The sequence below is a fragment of the Orbicella faveolata genome, unplaced genomic scaffold, assembly GCF_042242905.1.
Source record: "Orbicella faveolata isolate gen_17 unplaced genomic scaffold, um_ofav_v1 contig_47, whole genome shotgun sequence".
Taxonomy (NCBI): Eukaryota; Metazoa; Cnidaria; class Anthozoa; order Scleractinia; family Merulinidae; genus Orbicella; species Orbicella faveolata.
The window spans coordinates 25,006,137-25,022,651 of NW_028301577.1; the positions used below are offsets into that span (position 1 = coordinate 25,006,137).

At 40.4% G+C, this 16,515-nt stretch overlaps 1 protein-coding gene and 1 long non-coding RNA gene across 2 annotated transcripts; one reads left to right on the forward strand and one right to left on the reverse strand.

Annotated features, from left to right (window-relative positions):
• Nucleotides 1-1,026: 1,026 nt before the first annotated feature.
• LOC110052000 (prestin-like) lies at nt 1,027-16,515 on the forward strand. The gene is made up of 17 exons (XM_020758119.2): nt 1,027-1,353; nt 4,539-4,649; nt 5,512-5,723; nt 6,381-6,545; nt 7,028-7,180; nt 8,209-8,291; nt 8,417-8,564; nt 8,815-8,925; nt 9,335-9,412; nt 9,831-9,926; nt 11,206-11,312; nt 11,827-11,896; nt 12,781-12,993; nt 13,997-14,137; nt 14,957-15,011; nt 15,438-15,562; nt 15,675-16,515. The coding sequence occupies exons 1-17, from the start codon at nt 1,053-1,055 to the stop codon at nt 15,714-15,716; spliced, it is 2,211 nt and encodes a 736-aa protein (XP_020613778.2). The 5' UTR covers nt 1,027-1,052; the 3' UTR covers nt 15,717-16,515.
• On the reverse strand, nt 12,995-14,112 carry LOC149097733 (uncharacterized). Its single transcript, XR_016204177.1, has 2 exons — nt 13,973-14,112; nt 12,995-13,278 (listed from the first exon to the last, which is right to left on the reverse strand). It is a non-coding gene; the product is annotated as an uncharacterized LOC149097733 (long non-coding RNA).

Below are 16,515 nucleotides of genomic sequence, written 5' to 3' on the forward strand. Positions count from 1 at the left end.
CCATCAGTGTTCACAGGGATCGCCAGTGGGGAATGTCGTAATCCTGGTGATGATAGTCACCTGCGAGTAAAATTAAATCTGTGTTCCGCTAAAAAACGTGATTTTGATGTTTACGCCGGTAAAACGAAAGTGGCTACAAACAAAAACGTGAAATTTTATTCTTTCTTCTGAAAACCTGGCAATGACTGGATGTTATTTATTGTTTTCACATTATTCGAAGCATTTATTCTAAGTTATTTCATACAAGGTACTATGAATTAAACGTCTAAACGTTACAACATTCAAGTTCAAAAACTGTTACATAACACGCCGGCTACTCGAGTCATAAAATTGTTAAGTACAACGCATCAAACATTTGTTGTATATTAAACAATGTTAAACGCGTAACTATACGTCATTTAACATTGTTAAAAGTCGGACAAAATATTTGATCGAAGGCAAACATTCATCCAACAGAAAATGCCGATGTAGTTTACCGACAAAACAAATGGGCCAGGTGTAGTGATTCCATGGATCTACGCACAGTATTTTCTGCTGTTTTACTTGACCACAATACCAAAGAATAATCGCTGTAGCTACACTGTGCCTTGCAAAACAAATTCAAAACAAGTCCGGTGGCTAGTTAAAGAAATGTGACCTAACGGTCAAACTTTTAATTTTACTCACACGAGACTATCATCACTAGGATTACCTCATTCTCCATTGGCGATCTATATACAATTTCAACGGAGGTGCAGCTACTACACAAGACGCATTGTTTTGCCGGTAAACTACATTACGATCGGAACATCTCTACGGTGACTATTGGTGTGTCTTTTCCTTACAAGCTTAGTTTATCATATAACGTAAGTCAAAATGGTTATTTACCACTGGCTCGGTAACATCGCGAGCATGGTAAACCTGCGGAACCTGATATGTCGACAACGTTACGACGAAATGACCGAAGTGACATGCTTTAGCAAGTTCTTACGTCCTCGAGCTGATCACCTGGGTGCCGCATCGTATAAAAACTGTTGTAAAGCAATGTTTTATATCCTCATTTGCGAAGCGAGATGGAAGGAGCCTCAACTCAGGGTGGTGCTCCCGACATACGAATCGAACGGAAAGTGTATGACGAATCTGTGCCTCTTCTGGCCACACGGCGCTCCACAGACTCGTCATTAGAAAACAAGGGCTATTTACAAGCTGTTAAGACAAAAGTGTCCTCAGTCTCCTGTTCTAAGGATTCTTTTTGCCAATGGCTGGTAGATCTCTTTCCGATCATTCGCTGGCTGCCAAAGTACAACATCAAGAGAGATTTGGTGGCTGATATAAGCGGAGGCTTGACAGTTGGAATCATGCACATTCCTCAAGGTAACACAATTTGGTTGTCTCCATTCTCATAAACTTTTTTTTAATATGCAGTATAAGTGGATTCAAAAGGTGCTCTTCTTCGAGTCTCTTTTTTTCACTATGAGAAATGTCTCAACAACTTTAACAATTTATTTATGATCAAGTTTACATATCCCGAATGGGACGAAAAATATCACCAATGAGTGCAGAAACTTTTCAAGCGTTTAAATTCCTTTTGCGGTCGAAATACTCACAATATTTAAAAATGATTCTTTAAAATCTTTGCGCTTATACTTGCGCGGGCATAGTCCACTACAACATATTCTTAACATCGCGTTCTATCAGGGGCGCTTTGCATCCCAGTTTACTGTAAAAACTAGAATTTCTTGTGTAAGAGTTAACATCGGAATCCGATCTTGTGATACCTAAGAGCGCCATTACACTTGTCGTTAGATAAACCTTTCTCAGATTTAAGAAAAGCAAACAAAAAAAAACAAACATGTGCACAAAAGAAAACAATCGATTACACTATCAATCAAAATCTAACAAACAACCAAGCATTTGAGGCACAAACAACCAAGCGTTTGAAGCAGATGACATTGGTGAAAAAACGCTCACAAAAATCGGCTTCCCGCAAAACGGCGGAGGACTATGGACCTCAGACAGACAGTGACCTCGTGATAAAATAGATCCGGGTAGCTGTTTTGCGGATTAGTTAAAGATTTTGTTTCTATAGCATGGTCATATGAATAACAACAAACCTTCGCTTAACATTTAAGTCGTAAGGTTTCCTATAGAAAAAGGGGGGAGGCCAAACATGATTCGGGAAATATGCCAAATCAATCGATTTGTTGTTTACTTTGGATCTTAAGATTAGGGGAAAATAAAGAAACAAAATTAATCCCCCCCCCCCCCCCCAATAAAAAAAAAAGAAAAAAGAAAAAAACATAGAAATAAGGCGTGAACAAATAAAAAACAAAAGGGGATAACAAAAACCTAGAAAAAATGTAATTTATTTCTTTATTTTCGCTAGTGGTTCAGAGTGATCTTAACGAAAATCAACAGTAGCTAAGGACTAGTTTTTTTCGCTGCCACCACGTGCTTATCATGAGTGTGGGCACAATGTTGACCTTTTTCTAATGCTGTCTTGAATCCGTAATCCGCAATCCGCAATCCAGTGTCCATGATCAAGATTTAACTACACCCAGTCGAGAGTCCGTACCTGAAAGTCTGATCTTCTTACTATATCAAATTACCACTACTGACTGGATATTAAAACAGTAAGTTTATGGCAACATGAAAGTGAAATACAGACTTCGAAACTTAAAAGTCGGCAGGACTACAGCGATAGAGCGATGAGGTTTGGAGGATCCTTCGCGGACCTACGTTTGTGCGACACTTGAAGTAAAAGAGAATGGAAAACTGATATCCTTTAAAAAGAAGACGTAGGTGACCGAAGAAGTGAACAGTTTGGATACACGAAGTAGACGTACATGTCAAAGACAATAATACGATTCTTCGGTTAACAAAATCAACCCACTTCGCGGAATACAAGAAAAAAAAATACTCTTTTTCTCTTTTTCACTTAAGTCGACAGTTTTGCCGTCCTTTCTGAACACGGCTGGTCACGAGTTGTGGCGGTCGTAAAGTTTTGGAGGATAGAGTGATCAAACATGATTAAACATTGCTCGGAGCATGAAGTTTTAAGAACGCGAGATTTGTATCAGTATGAAAGCCTCATATTAAATAGTTTTCATTCAGCTGATTTTTGAAACCAAACAATAAAAGCAACCAATTTCGGTAACTCGTGATATGCTGAAAAGGGGTCCATGAGGCAGTCCTACAAACTGGTTTAATGCGGCTATACTACAGTGAAGTAGAAGAAAATTTCCCAGAAACAAACACTCCGGGCAGTATCCGAAATAGCGACTCCTACTCTAAAGTGAGAAGAAAGAAATAAAGGTCTTTACCCCGGGGGGGGGGGGGGGGAGGGAGAGGATACTCCGAAAAAAATTGGGTGGGGGTCTGCGGCCTGCTTCCTTGAAAGCGTTACCACATTTACGACCAAAATCTGCGATATTCCCTACCCCATTAATGACCTGACCAAAAATTCGATACCGTATGAATGACTTGATCCTGAACCGATACCCTGTTTCAGACCTGCCGTGTATTTAGTTCCCTAGTTCAGACCGATGTTAAAGGCATCGTGGATGGCGTTTGTTGATCGCTCTTATCAATAATGATGAAAAAGTAGCTTCTTCTAAAAAACATACCCAGTTCAAGACTAGGGTTCAAAAACCGTACCCTATTTATGACCAAAATGGCTAGAATTGACACCCTATTTATGACCAAATCGGCTGAAAAACCATACCCTTTGGGACCGCACATACCTATATAGCCCATATAAGGGAATACCCCCCCCCCCCCGTGGTCTTTACGCTCTACTTCCTTCCTGCTTTGAAATCCGCCGCCGGGGCTTATTTAAAATTACATTAACACAATTTTATAATCCGGTGAAAAATCTATCAATTCATTTAACAAATACTTATCTCCAAAAGTGAGGAACTAAGCTCCTCGGTGGCCTGACCCCTCGAAACAAAGATCTTTCAATTTTTACTGAAATGTTTGACGATTGCTAGAACGCAGGAAGGGTAAAAACCTGGATGGTCTGTTATCCAATCCACAAGGCGCTGTAAGCATACTCGAAACCATTTCATGTTCCAGAAGCCAGGGTTATCTTCATAGAAACTTGAGCTGTTTATGAGCTTAGCTCAGAAAATCCACCCACTCGTCGTCAGATAGCTTGCGAGCAGGCTCACGTTGGAGCACAAGCGCTCGCGGCGTAGCCGAAAGCGCGAAATCGAGCGGCGAAGCCGCGAGACGAGAAAAAAAACTTCACTTTCTTGGCGCCTCTTCATCAGACGCCTTCCCGCCGGATCGCTTTGCTCTTCGCCGCTCGCGCGTGTGACGCAAAGGTGAGCCTGCTTGCAGGCTAGTCAGCAGATAAATCAAGCCAAAGGGTTCCAACCCCTTTCATTTTTGAATGGCTGGCCTTACTTCAACTGATGTTCATCTCAGCAATTGGTTTCCATTCCTCAGAGTATAAAATTGTTCACTAAAATGCCTGTCTGGTAAATAAGTGGCCTAACGCTGTTAACTGCGTGGTTAGTTTTAACTTCCTATCTCGTTTTTTATGGTTTTCTTAGGTCTTGCGTTCGCAATGTTGGCGTCCCTTCCCCCTGTCACTGGTCTCTACACTGCCATCATTCCAGTCTTGGTTTACATGATTATGGGAACATCGAAACATCTCTCTGTAGGTAAGCGTCTTCGCTGAGATTCATGGAATGTAAATCTACCGCTTTCAAGCTAGTGCATGTAAGATTTTGCCTTTAAAAGTAAACTGCAAAAGGCTTATTCTTTAGTTTTGAACAAAACCTCCAGAGTTTCGCGCGGGTGGATCATTACTTGGAGCAAAGGAAGGAACGTCGAGAGCCTACCGCCTTCAAAATATTACGGTTTAAACCAGTCAGCCAGTGGATAGACCACAAAAAAAATGTTCAAAACACGAAGCATGATCTTAAAGACGCGCCCTGACAACTGTCAGGGTACAAGGTTCACTTATTCAAGGCACCCGAAATTTGGTTACGTCCACATCATTATGCCGGAAAAATTTAAAAACGAATAAATTTAAAACGCCAGAGAAAATGTTGTCTGTCCACACTAACCCGGATAAATTTGAAAATGGCTCTTTTTCTCTTTGCTTAAATCAAAAACAGACAAATTGTTTTCTGTCCACACTAATCGGGATATACTTGTGAACGCAATGCTGCCATGGTCGTGTTATTATTATAGTGACGTCAGCGTTTTCAAAAAGTCTCGTTTTCAAAATGTTTTCCGTCCACACCAAAACGCAAAGCCTGCGTTTTTAAATTCTTCCACTCTGGAGACTATTTCGAAAAGTTCCCTTTTCGGGGAATAATTTATCCGAATTCGTGTGGATTAGTGTGGACAGAAGGCCTAACCGGAAAAATAAAGTTGCTTTTTCAAATTTATGCGGCATAGTGTGGACCGGGCCTTAATACAAATTTGTGGTTTTCAAAAGCGCTCTGTTTTGCCCATTCTTGTTCTCTTTACACCTTTTTTTACCGTTGAATTCTTCTTTCTATTGTCACATGACAGGCAGCTTCGCAGTGATTTGTTTGATGGTGGCGAGTGTCTGTGAGCGAGAGGTGGCGAAAATGTCATTTGAACCCAGTCCTACTCCTACTCCAATGAACGGCACGACGTCCGGTTCTCTCCCGACAACTGCCTCAAGCGGCCTATGGTCACCAGTTGATGCAATGAAATTGAAAATTGCCATTTCCCTTGCGTGCCTTATTGGCATTATTCAGGTGATTTGACCTCTTAGTTACGGCGTCTTTGTCCGATGGTAGCTCAAGATAAATTGCCTTGCTTTCAGTAGCATCGACTGTAGATATATTTTTCATAGAGCTCTTTTCGCTGTCACAAATTAAGGGTCAATAAACACTACAAACGAAATTCACCTATCAATTATAGCTGTGCTTAACCATGAGAACTAAAATCTCTTCTCTGGTTTTTATTCGTTGTTTCATACTTGCAATTTTCAGGACTAAGTGTAGTGTGATTGTCCGTGAGTGAGTGTTCTTTGAAGTACAGTCCATGATTTCGACAGCCTGACCGAAAGTCATCATCAGTGTCACGTGACTTAACCTCCGCTCGAGTTATCGAAACGTCAGTCAATGTTACCATAAACAGTTGTTCTTAGGAATACACTCACCCGAAGGATCGGGCTTCATTTAGCTATGCTATAACTCGTGGCGCGCGTTTCTTGTTTTGAGAAACACATACCTGGATTAAACCATTTATATTACAATTGCTTTAATTCCAATTCGCATATGTGTAACCCGTCACTTCGACTTATGCCATGCGCCATGGTCAGTGTCGTTTCCCCATTGAGAATCTTTTTGCGTGTTTCTTACTCATTTACGCAAGTTACCAACTACAAAACTTTGTTGCTACACTGCTAGATCGCAATGGGAGCAGCTCGACTGGGATTTGTGGCCACGTTCATGTCAGATCCGATGATCAGCGGTTTCACCACAGGGTCAGCGGTGTTGGTTGTTATCAGTCAAATGCCCCATATTCTTGGAATCAAAGTTCCACAGTTCTCAAGACCACTTGCTGCGCCTAAGGTGAAAATTTTTACTGAGCGTTTTCTTTGGAAAGGGCCCGAGTAGATGAGATGTAGGAGGAGGTTAGGGCACCGGACTTGACATCCGGAGGTCGCGGGTTCAAGTCCCGCTCTGACCACTAAGCTGGAATTTTCATTGAACATATCACGAGGAACACACATAGCACTAATACAGTAACTTGATAGAACACAATAAAAATGGAATGATACTCACAAACCAGCTTGATACATACAAAAGAAAAGAAAAGAAGGGAAAGGAGGACTCACAATCACTCTAATGGAGAGGAAGAACAATGTTCGATTTTCCACTGAATTTCAATTTTACTTTGCAGTTCCTCAATCTTAGGAATCTTCGAAAGTGTCTTGCATGCATATATGTATTGCTTTGTACATAATGCGAGATGGTGCAGTCTGCGTTCTTGGCCCAGAGTATTCTATAAGTCGAATGACTACGTTTGTTTGTTTGTTTGTTTGTTTTTTCAGGCCGTGGTTTACATGCTTAAACACATAGCATCTTCCAACGGCGGAGCCATCATTACTGGCTTGCTCTGTCTAGCGATTCTGATTGGACTAAAAAAAGTGAATGAACGATTCAAGAACAAACTTCCCGTCCCCATCCCTGCTGAACTGCTGGTGGTAATGTCATCCTTTTGATTGTTTATTTTATTTTATTATTTATCAAGTAGAGGGAACAGGGACCAATTTAGGTGACGAGGATGGGCGCACGGGGAGGTGGGAAGGGGGGTAGGGGAAATAGCCTGGGTCTGACCCCTCTCTACTGGGGGTTTTAAACAAGGGCATTTTTTCTGTAAACTGGGCATCAGTCAGAAGATATTCCGAAATACCGGATTTGTTTCTCTGTAGAACTTCTTCTTTTGGTGGAGGGCAGCTAAATGACTCTCAGAACTTAAATAACGTCCATGCCGATACGACAAGGGTTTCTTGAGTTGAAGTGTTTCACTAAAATCGTCTTTAAATACAGCATTCGAGGTCTTAGCTAAGACCCTCGTTCCTAGGACCTTTGCTTTCACGTCCAAAAGAAAAGGAATAGTACTGGGAACGAGGCTGGCCACAAGTGCTGCGAGTGCAAATGCAAACATAGACGGATTGACCTGATTAATCTTCTAAATGGTGGCAGTGATGAGAGCGACTTCCAGCCCTAGCAGCTATCGAGCGAGGATGTACCTCAGTCGTAACCAGTCATTAAGTGTTTTGTTGTACCTCCCAAGTCAAAAATAGAAAAAAATGCGAAGAAATCGTTTGCTTGACGCCGGCTGGCTCACAAATTTGCCGCGGTTTCAAGGAGCACGACCTGATCACGTGCGAGTCGAAAGTTCAAGTTGTTTTTTTTCTTAGGGAGTTAGTGAGTTTTGTTCGCCCTACGGAGTTAGTGTGTTTTGACCCACGACACGTTCTCCTCCAATCGGAAAACGTATTTGAGTTGGGAGGTATAACAATGTAAATTGACCACCATACAGCTGACATCAACGTTTTTTAATTCCTGTACGGTGGTCAATTTACATTATGAATTCCGTTGATAAACCAAATTTTCGTTGTAAGCAGACAAGCCTAGCTTGTCGATTCGTCTAGTAGAGAGCTCCTGAGATTAAATGGCTTGAAAAATTTATCTTGTATTAACGTTAGCCTTGTTTCCCTTTTCCTAGGTTGTTGTAGGAACTGCAATTTCATACGGAGGAGCAATAAATAAAAAGTTTGGAGTATCTATTTTAGGAAAAATACCGAAAGGGTAAGCCTCGAACATTTCGAGTCAAGGGAACATCACCCATCTAAGGATGTCAAAAATTATGTTTTTGAAAGAAAAGAAAATATTGATTACTGAAGTTTCACTGACATCTCCACTTTCATTTCCAGACTTCCTCCTCTAAGTGTGCCCTCCCTTTCCATGATGTCAAACATCTTCCCAGACGCCTTTGTGATCGCAGTGGTTATTTTTGCTACAAACATCTCGGTATCGGTCATGTTTGCAAAGAAGCGCGGTTACACGGTGGAGCCGAACCAGGTACGTTCGAACTATAAATCCGTAGTAGTGGGCGGACTATGTGTCCGTGGAGGAGTAGCTTGGGTACAAGCTAAATAAATCAGACCGAAAAGGCCTGAAATTCCACGCCATTCATTGCAGTGAAGACCACAGCTGATGGTATATGATCCCTCGGGGAAAGATGTTCATCTGTGTAAGGCCGAAAAAAATTTCGATATGTTGTTGACTATATAAAAGCTCGCGTATTAAACCAAAATCGATATCTTTCTAGGAGCTGATCGCTTACGGCGCTGGGAATGTCGCGGGCTCATTTTTCTCTTGCTTTCCAATTTGCAACGCTTTGGCGAGAACTGCTGTACAGGAAAACCTGGCCAACACACAGGTAAATACACGCACTTTAACATAAAATGTTATTCTATGGAATTCAAATCAATTCCTTAATTGAGGCCAAGATCAGGGTCCTCTTCCGGCAAGTCACAGGAAACCCACCCCAAACTAGCTACTTGAACAAAAGGTGGAAAGATGTAACCGATGCCATACGGAGCAAAACGCCATTTTCCTACAATGTCACACACATGTTAGTCTTCTCTCGTCATTGAACGGCCTGGTAAATAATTTTCTAACATCTTCGAACGGATTTTGGGATAATTTGGACAGTAATTCTTTTAAAAACAATTAGGCATTTTAGACATGATTTAATCTCACGTACAACTTACCCCTGATTCTATTTGAACGTGAATGGTGAAAGATCTAACACGCTTATATTTTTTTTATCATTTTACTGTTCACAGCTGTGCAGTGTTGTTGTTATCCTTCTTGTTATTCTGGTTCTGCTGTTTATCGCTCCACTTTTCTTCCATCTTCCCAAGGTAAAGTAAAAAAAAAGAAAAAAAAAAGATTTTCCCTTTAGTTGGTATTGCTTTTCACAGTGCGTTCTGTTCTGTATTTGAGTTTCCTCCGGTAAGCTGCTCTGATACTTTTAACTGGTGGTCGATGAAACAAGCAGCGACGGATTCGGACAGCAGCCATGCACCTCTTAGTAACCTCTTTTTCCAATGGTCCTTATTAACACGCAGCTCCACTGTTTTAGGGCTAGGGTCTATTGTTTCGATGATTTGTTTTATTGTCTTCTCAGCCAATCCTGTAAGGTGTTACGAGAGGTGCGTGCCAGGTCAATTTAGAAGGCGGAACGCGTTTTTGAAGGCCAAACGAAAATTGCTTTAAGAGTCTAACCTTGCTTTCCATTTTCTTAATTCATTATTAACAGTGTTCTTTGTACCATTGCAGGCCATCTTAGCCGCTGTCGTAATAGCTAATCTCGTGGGTCTCCTGAAACAATTTTCAAGATTGAGAGCTTTGTGGAAAATATACAAACCTGATGCGGTAAGATTAAACTTTTTTGCCACATGAATGTATTTGAAACAGTTCTGATTAAATCCCGGGGGGGTACTTTGGGAATTTCTGGGTGGGGATGTGCCGCTGGGACCCTGGAACCCTTAGCCTATACCAGAGCTAGTTCAGCTGAATTTTGCTACCCTATACTAGAGTAAACTCCCCAATCCCCCATCTATCGACACTATTGCGGCTGATTTGCGCAAATTTAAACTTGCTGATTTGATTTTTTTATATTTTTGAGTGGCAATTCCTGGTTTCCTTAGTCTAGATAAAATCTTCAACCAACTAGTCAGTTTTGGGAAAAATGATACCCTATTCTAGACCCAAACGCCTATCCTAGAGTAAACTGCTTGAAAACCATACCCTTTACAGCGGCACATACCTATTTAGCCCATATATGGCAGTGCCCCCCTCCCGGGGATTAAATCGTCGCCGAGATTGCTCTCAGGGAATACCATGAGCTTTTTATCCTACTTCTTTTATTCCGTATGTTCCTAATTATCGACCGAACGTCTTCCGAGATAATATGAGATGCGATTAGCGGAGGCTGTTAGAGCTTTTCTTCCTATACTTCGGGAAAAAGAACAGTGATCTGTTGTTCTGATAGAAATGGAATGGCGATCACCGGAAAATGCTGATAATGATAAGCCAAATACAGTAAACACCCGCATATAAGAACACATGGATTAAGAACATCAGGCTGAAATTTGGCAAATAAAGCACCACTTTTATAAGAACAATATCAGCCTGGAAAAAAAAATAATGTTCTTATAAAATGGGAAGGGTGTCAAAATTACACAAATTACCATAAACACACCTGCTGACCAATGGTATTAGCTAAGTTTTGGGCACCTTTGTTCTCTTCAGAATATCTAATATCATGAATTACATTTTTTGCCTTTACAATACTATAAACTACTGTATTGATAGAGAAAAACATAAGATTTATGTAATTGTCCAAAAACATGATTAAAATTTCTAGCAACATTTTTTATGCTGTACAGCACTGAATTTAAAAAAATTTAAGAACATTTAAGAACATCCCGAGGCTGATTTTTCACTAAGCATCCGATAAACAAGAACACAATCAGTCTGACCTCTGAAATTGTGTGTTCTTATATGCGGGTGTTTACTGTATTTTATGTTGCCTGGCATCTTCGGATACGCAGTTAACTCTTCGCAGAATTGACTTAAGAGATGGTTAAGTAAAGGTCTTGGTCGCTCAGCATTACAAAATCGATTTTTGCTTGTCTGGATTCGTTTACAGATTGTGTGGTTTTTGAGTTGTTTTGGTGTCATACTGATGGGTGTGGACCTGGGACTTGGCATAGGAATAATTTGCGCTTTGTTTGCAGTCGTGCTTACAATGTCCAGGTAAAATATTTACTCATCAATTATTCTCTGTTGTTCTCTACCAATCACTCTTTCACACACGCACGCACGCACGCACGCACCCACACACGCACTCAGTCCATTCATCCATTCATCTATCGATCAATCATTCGATTTGATCAATTGAGTAAGTCGTTCGGTGGAAATTGTTTTCTACTGTTTTTATGAACATTTTTCTGTAATATTATGAAATCCGTGAGGTCATCAAGATTAACGTTATTATTATTATAATTATTATTATTATAATTATTATTATTATCATTATTATTATTATTATTATTATTATTATCACTATTTAAATTTTTTCGACAAATGATAATAGACAAATTTATAAGGGTTGTAAAGAATGAGTGTAATTTGTGATTCGTTTGTAAGTTAGTATTTCCCTGAAATATATATTGTCCTAAGAATCATTGTTTACAGTTGTAATTTTTTATAAGCCACTAATAAACATTATTATTATTATTAAAAATTATTGTTATTATTTTGCTTTTAGGTCGAATCATTTCATACTCGGACACGTGAAAGAAACAGAACTGTACCGTGATATTAAGAAATGTCCATCGGTATGTGCAAGTCGTTTTTGTTTCTTAGTGAATCCTAGCTCCTTGCATAGCTATTACCATATTTATTTGACAATTTTAGTGTAGTTGTTAGACAGGTGGTTTTATTTGAAAGACGCAATATAAAATGTAAAGCAAGCAAAAAAAAAAAGTCACCAAAAGAAAACCAAAGGAACCTAAAAACTGGTAAAAGAGGACCTCAAGACTGATCATAAGCAAACCTTTTACCGAGAGTTAACCCTTTATGTCCCAATAGTGACCACCATCTAACTTCTCCTTACCAAATCACTTTTTTGTCAGTAATACAGGGCGGGAGAATATAGGAAACGATCATCAGGGATCAAATCAGTTAACGTTAAGTTTATACAAATTCTCCCTACATGTTGCACGAAGTATGTGAAAAACTGTAAGGAGAATGCACACGTTGATGTTAAAGGTTAAGTTTGACCTATAGGAAAACATATACATCTGTTGGGAAAGTATATAAACCTGTGGCATTGTCTCTTTATAGGCAAGGAACGGTTTCAGCCGATTGCAAATTCTTTGAACGTGTCAATGAAATCCCGTAGAATTAAATGATTTTAAATGATATTTGTCAAGAGGCCGGATCTGGTCAAAAGTTACTGTCTTGTTCCAAAATCTAACCCGGTAGTTGCTTACAGTTTCATAGACTATTAATAATGAATTTTATTTCTTGAAAAATTAGCGCGAGTTCATTCACAAAACACATTCCGTAGTAAAGCTGAACCAAAGCAAACGTCTTAGATTTTCAAAGATTAATTAATTAATTAATTAATTAATTAATTAGTGGCAACTCTGTCGTCTGTACTTTTATCTAGATTAAATTGTTTCCCAGTTAAAAAGCATTTGATCAATTTCTTCTTAAGGCCACCGAGGTCGCTGGAATAAAGGTGATGCGATTTGAATCGTCTTTGTACTTTGCCAACGTGGAGCGCTTCAGAAAAGCCCTCGTGTCAGTCACTGGGAAAGATCCTTCTATTAAAGAGGAAGAACGTAAAGAGGTGAAACTTGCAAATGGCGACAACGAAGGAACACAAAGAAACCAGAATGCTGGGCAACATGAGATCACATACTCCGGGGTAATATAAAAAATATTAATTCACCAATAAATTTACCACAAAAATCGAAAAATAATAACTTCTACTTTTATATGCTAAAGTTTCAACATGACATGGACACTTGTTCGCGTGGTCACATGGTCACGTGAGCTTAAAATCTTTCACGTCCGGACTAGTCGCCAGTTCCCAAATCGCTGTCAGGTCGGGTCAGTCAATCAAGTCATTGGCTTACTTCCAGCCAGGGAACTAGACTTTTGTGTTCGTTGATCGCTCTCGACATCTGATATTTCATCTTCTTATGGTCATCTGATATGGTAATCAAATCACGACACAAGGTTATATTTTTTAAATATTTTCCCTCCACTCATGTTCAATACACCCGATCCGTAACGGGTCGCAAAAGGGGTGACGGTTCGCGACGGATCGTGACGGTTCGCCACGGATCGTGACGGTTCGCCGGGTCGTTACGACTCGTCACGAATCGTCACCGACTGTCTCGACCGTCACACCGGAACCCCCTGTGTGAATATTCCCCGTTCTAAAAAAAGCGGCCACAAACATTCGCACAAGTACAAACGGTCACGAATCGGCACCATCCGTCACGGTTGTGACGGGTCGTCGCGATCCGTCCCGATTCAGACGATCCGCCGACATTTTCAGCCCCCTCCATAACACCGCCATGAATATTTTCTAAGTCTCTCGCGACCTGGCAAACAGTCAAGGGTTGTTACCATCCGTCCCGAACGTAACGATCCACCGACATGTCGCAAACTGGTCGCAAACTGGCAAACGGTGACGGGCCGTCATGATCCGTCACGGATCGTCACCAGTTTGGCGACCCGTTACGGATCGGGTGTACTAGACAACCCTCAATATTTTTTACGTAAGCATAAGCATAAAAACAAGGAATCTACCAGCCTTAAGCTCTATCTAAAACTGTGATCAGTAGTCGTTCATCTATTACATCCGCCACTTGCTTCTGTTTTCAAGGGTGACTCACCGTTCATTTTCATTCTGATCGTAGAAAATGACTCCTGTGAAAGGAAGCGACCACAAAGCTATGGCAGTCAACGTTGACGAGCCAGATCAACCTGTTCACTTTGTTGTTATTGACGGCAGCAGCTTCACATTCATCGATTCAATGGGTCTGCAAGTTCTACCGACTGTGAGTATTTTAACTTTGCGGGTTCCTTGCCAGAAAGCTGTGGTCTAAAATCACGAAACGAGCGTTTTATTTCCGTATTTCCATAGTAACGAGCGTTTTATTTCCGTTGGATTTTCTACGTTATTTCGATCTTGGACCGCGCGTTAACTGGGACAGATAAGAGCAAAAATTGGCAGTCGGAGGGGAGGGGAGAGTTTCCGCTGTCTTGTCGTCCTCCCCAGCTCCCGAACTACTGCTCTCATCTTAGTTTTCTGTGCGGTAGACTGTCAACTGGTAGAAACCCCAACCTCGCAGGCTAATCCAACATTGACAACAAGGATACGCGCTTGACATTTTCAGACCCCTAATATTAATATATGTGCCATCTGCTTTGAAAAGTTGTTCTGTCATGCCGTGCGCCGTTTGCGTCTAAGGAAGCACAGATGATTGTAACTGAAGTAACTGCTATAGTTAGCAGTTTGTTCGGAGAAGTTGACACGGTTTGCCAGCAGTTTTTTGCAAACTTTATTTCTGGCAGCATCACGGATCACTTCCAAAATAAGCCTAAAACCAAATGAATCTGCTTCGTTTTACTGGTAGAACTGACAGCTTGTATCAAGCCCGGCTCAGTATCTGGCTTTGCAAAAAAAATATATGCGTGTAATGATCAACACCTATGAGTACTTGGAATAGATTTGTTCCTTCTTTATTCCACTCATTCTTTGGCTTGATTCTTAGCTTATCCAAGCATGATGGCAAAAAATAAATCTCCATACTTATTCAAGTGTCCTCAGCCACCCAAATCCTTGTTAAAATTAAACTGGACATATTTTATTTCAGCTTATTAAAGACTACGAAAAACACGGAGTTCGCATTTACTTGGCTGGATGTTCATGTGAGTTTGTTTACAAAGTGTCTGCGTGCCGTAGAAAGTACTTGAGTAACTGGGCGCTATAAATGGACAGCAATCCTTGCTGGCTCATCAGCTTGGCAAGCCCCAAGCTCTAAGCAAAGAACCGAACGCCTCGCGAAGCACTTCCCAATGAGATTGCTACGAGTAGCGTTTCTCAGAACCTGCCCATAGACTATCATTATTAACTGGGTATATCAGTTAAAACAGTCCTCGGCAATACCAATACAAATAGGAAAACCTGAATCCAAAATCTCTGTGGAGCGTTGGAGTTAATGTTCATAGCAAAGTTGTTTAAAACAATAAATGTTTCGCGGGAGCAGATTTCACAACTGAAGTCTTATATATACCACAAGTGAATCGTCTCTTAACAGACCATGTATGAGAAGTTTCTGATTTTTTAATTTGCAGCCTATATAACCAAGATGCTTGTAAGCTCGACTGAAACAGCTGGTGCAAACAAAGTTGACAGTCACGTGATGTTTCCATCCATTCACGATGCTGTTGTATCGGCTGCAGGCTCACGTGGTTTGTCGGTATGTTTAATTTGAAGATATCACAACTGTTTACGACACTAATAATTCGTCTATATTGAATTAGTTTTCGTGGTATGCGGTCTCTTTATTTTAGTTTCTTCTTTCCCTGCAGGCTTTGCAAGACGATTTGGAGAAGGAAAAAAAACGGGGGTGACCGGGTGTGCCTTGTTTCTACTCCGCCGAGCTTCTCTTGTTATCCAGGGCAATCTGAGGGAAAAAGGATTATAAGCATTCTACAGTTGTATCTGATTTCGCTGACAAAATAGGAAAGCCAACGTAAAAATATATTAAACAATCAGATTATGAGCTCGAGAGTTGACCTAGTCAACTATCATGCATAGAAATCGAGAGCGAATAATGTAATTGTTTTAGTTTAAATCTGCTAGTCGTTCAAAACTTTATCTAAATCCTCTTCACAGACGCTTCGAAAACGCCAAGAAGTGGCCGTTATTTTGTTGACAAGGGCACACTGCTACGCTACTATCTATCACAGAATAGATAGTGAGCGTAGCCAATTAGAGAACGGCATTCGTGATAGAACGCTAGTAGATTTATACTATATTCAGTATAAATCTACTAGCGTTCTATCACGAATGCCGTTCTCTGATTGGCTATGCTACCCACTATCTATTCTGCGAAAAATAGTGAGAAGCGCAGCAGTGTGCGCTTGTTAACAAAATGACGGCCGCTTCTTTGTGTTTTCGAGCTGTCTGTGAGGAGGATTTAGAGAAGTTTTGAACAACTAGTAGATTTATACTAAAACAATTAGATTATTCGCTCTCGATTTCTATACGCGATAGGAATCTCGAGCTCATAATTCAATTGTTAAATATATTTAAACGTTATTTTGTTATACTGTAAGACGCATTATTAGATATTAGGAATTGAGTATATTTGTAGTTTTAGGTGACGAATTTTTTACCGTGTTGAAATAAAGATTATGTATGTATGTA

Coding starts and splice junctions, on each gene's coding strand:
- LOC110052000 (XM_020758119.2), top strand. CDS start 1,053: ATGGAAGGAGCCTCAACTCAGGGTGGTGCTCCCGACATACGAATCGAA. Junction 9,413..9,830: donor TTTTCTTCCATCTTCCCAAG/GTAAAGTAAAAA, acceptor GTACCATTGCAG/GCCATCTTAGCCGCTGTCGT. Junction 12,994..13,996: donor ATGAGATCACATACTCCGGG/GTAATATAAAAA, acceptor TTCTGATCGTAG/AAAATGACTCCTGTGAAAGG.